This window comes from Cervus canadensis, chromosome 2 (assembly GCF_019320065.1).
Source record: "Cervus canadensis isolate Bull #8, Minnesota chromosome 2, ASM1932006v1, whole genome shotgun sequence".
NCBI classification, from domain to species: Eukaryota; Metazoa; Chordata; class Mammalia; order Artiodactyla; family Cervidae; genus Cervus; species Cervus canadensis.
In genome coordinates, this window is record NC_057387.1 from 40,305,551 (window position 1) to 40,307,578 (window position 2,028).

The 2,028-nt window shown below is 40.0% G+C and overlaps 1 protein-coding gene across 1 annotated transcript; it reads right to left on the minus strand.

The window, feature by feature from the left end:
• Positions 1-289: 289 nt before the first annotated feature.
• Positions 290-1,350, minus strand: LOC122427587 (L-aminoadipate-semialdehyde dehydrogenase-phosphopantetheinyl transferase-like). Its single transcript, XM_043447165.1, has one exon. It carries the CDS (start codon positions 1,285-1,287, stop codon positions 358-360), a length of 930 nt encoding a protein of 309 aa, XP_043303100.1. The 5' UTR covers positions 1,288-1,350; the 3' UTR covers positions 290-357.
• Between the last annotated feature and the right edge of the window lie 678 nt (positions 1,351-2,028).

The following is a 2,028-nucleotide window of genomic DNA, read 5'->3' on the forward strand; positions in this document are numbered from 1 at the left end:
TTGAAGGATGCTAACCTTCCTTTCTGAGGTATCCTGGGACACTCCAAGTTTTTGTCTATATATTTTAAGTCAAACCATCTTAATTATACCCTCTCACTTTGAGAAAAGTCTGCCCAGTAAGTTTTGCATAGTGATGTAAATTTTATTTACATAAATTACAAATAATATATTTCCTGAAAATTTGTTAATATCAGCATTGCAAAATCACATTGATCCTTCTTACCTAGAAAAGGCTGAATTAGATTAGTGAGACATCTAAATGAGAAAACATTTTTTTTTTTGATAGTCACAGGCATTTATTTTTTAGTGAATACAGAAGACTACAGTTTTCACTTCCCTGTTACTCAGAAAATCATATCATGACTTTGTACCATTTCTTATGGAAATCTCTTCTGTAAAGCAAAAACAGTCCCAAAACGAAGGATCTTCAGGGGTCATAGGAACTGCAGACGATATTAAATCATTAAAGGTGAGAATAGTAAACTGCCTCTGGGTTGCTTTAGAATCATCTTGAGATGTAACATTCTGATGTATAGATCCATTGGGTTTCCTAAGAGCTACTGCAACAAAATGGTGCTCATCTATTTTGCTTTCCTCAAAAGCCCATTCTTTTTCTTCTTCTCCATCCAAAAACAAACGTGTTTCTTTATAAACTTCGCCTATATCCAGGTTTAACGGGGATATATCGAATTCAAGCCGTTGCAATTCAAATCCTAATCCAACACCTATTGCTTTTATAAAGCTTTCTTTCAGTGCCCAATTCCTATAAAACATATCCAGCTGAGTCCATTCATTCTTAAAGCTTCTGATTGTTTCCCATTCTTTGTTGGTAAACTTTCTTTTCATAATATGAAAAAATTCTGGAATCGAACCACGACCTGGAAAACTAGTCTTCATTATATCAATTCCAACTTGTAGCTCAGATTCTGCAGCAAGTACAGCATAGTCTCCTTGATGAGAGATGTTAAAGTTGAAATTGGGGTAAGGATTCAGTGAGTCTTTTGCAAGAACTGGTTTTCCTTTTGCAGTTCTTTGCACACGAATATTATTCCAAGGTATATTCAATTTCTCTGCAACTAATTTCCTCATCATCAGACGACCAGCCAGGGCGGCCTTAGCGTCCCGGGCGAAGACGAACTGGCCGATGCGCTCCTTCTCCTCGGGCTGGATCGATCGCACCGCTAGTAGCCATTCGGCGCGGCTGGGCAGCCACGTGCCGCAGGGAAAGGCCCAGCGCACGCCCTCCATCGCCGGCAGCACGCAGAGTCGCCGGGCGAGGAGAACCATCCACCGAGGGCCTAGCCGCCGCCCGGGGCTCGATGGCGCGGACGCGGGCGGAGCCCCTCCCAGCTCCCCCGGCGCCGCGCGGGGGGGCGGGGTCGCCGCGTGCGTGGACGGGGCGCCCGAGAAAACATTTTAAAAGTAAATTCATCCTAAATTCTTTAAAATTGTGTAAATTACAAGAATGAGGGTAGCCAGGTATTGTTCAGGAGGTGGCTTTGACTGAATTAAAGAAATGGGAGAAAATCAGCTCTCATATATGTGAGGTAAACAAATGCCTCTCAAGAGCTTAAGGGATCTTAACATGTAGTACACAGAGCCCTTAAGCATTGTTTAGACTCAGATGGCTTAGTATACTGTCTTCACAGGTTATTTCACCCTCGGTCCATCCTAATTCTTATATGTTGCATTGTTTATAATTTTAAAAATCTCTTTTCTGTGGTGGGAGAGAAGTTGATAATTGAACAGAGAGACAAAAGGATAAATAGATAAAAAAATGACTTGTGTATGTTTCCACAATTGAGGCAAGGATTTTCAACCACTGGAGTTTTCTCCCTATCATTAAATTCAAATTGCTGAAAACTGAGGAATTCGGGAAGATTATGTGGTAATTACTCTCCTGGTGTCCTCCTTATTTGAAATAAAAGTGTATTATTTTAGGTAATTTAAATATTTATACGTTATTATATGTTATTTATATATTAGACATACATAAGTATATGTATGTTTATACTTAGATATGAATGC

Bases quoted from the DNA above. Each gene is read 5' to 3' on its own strand.
- LOC122427587 (XM_043447165.1), bottom strand. From the start codon at position 1,287: ATGGTTCTCCTCGCCCGGCGACTCTGCGTGCTGCCGGCGATGGAGGGC.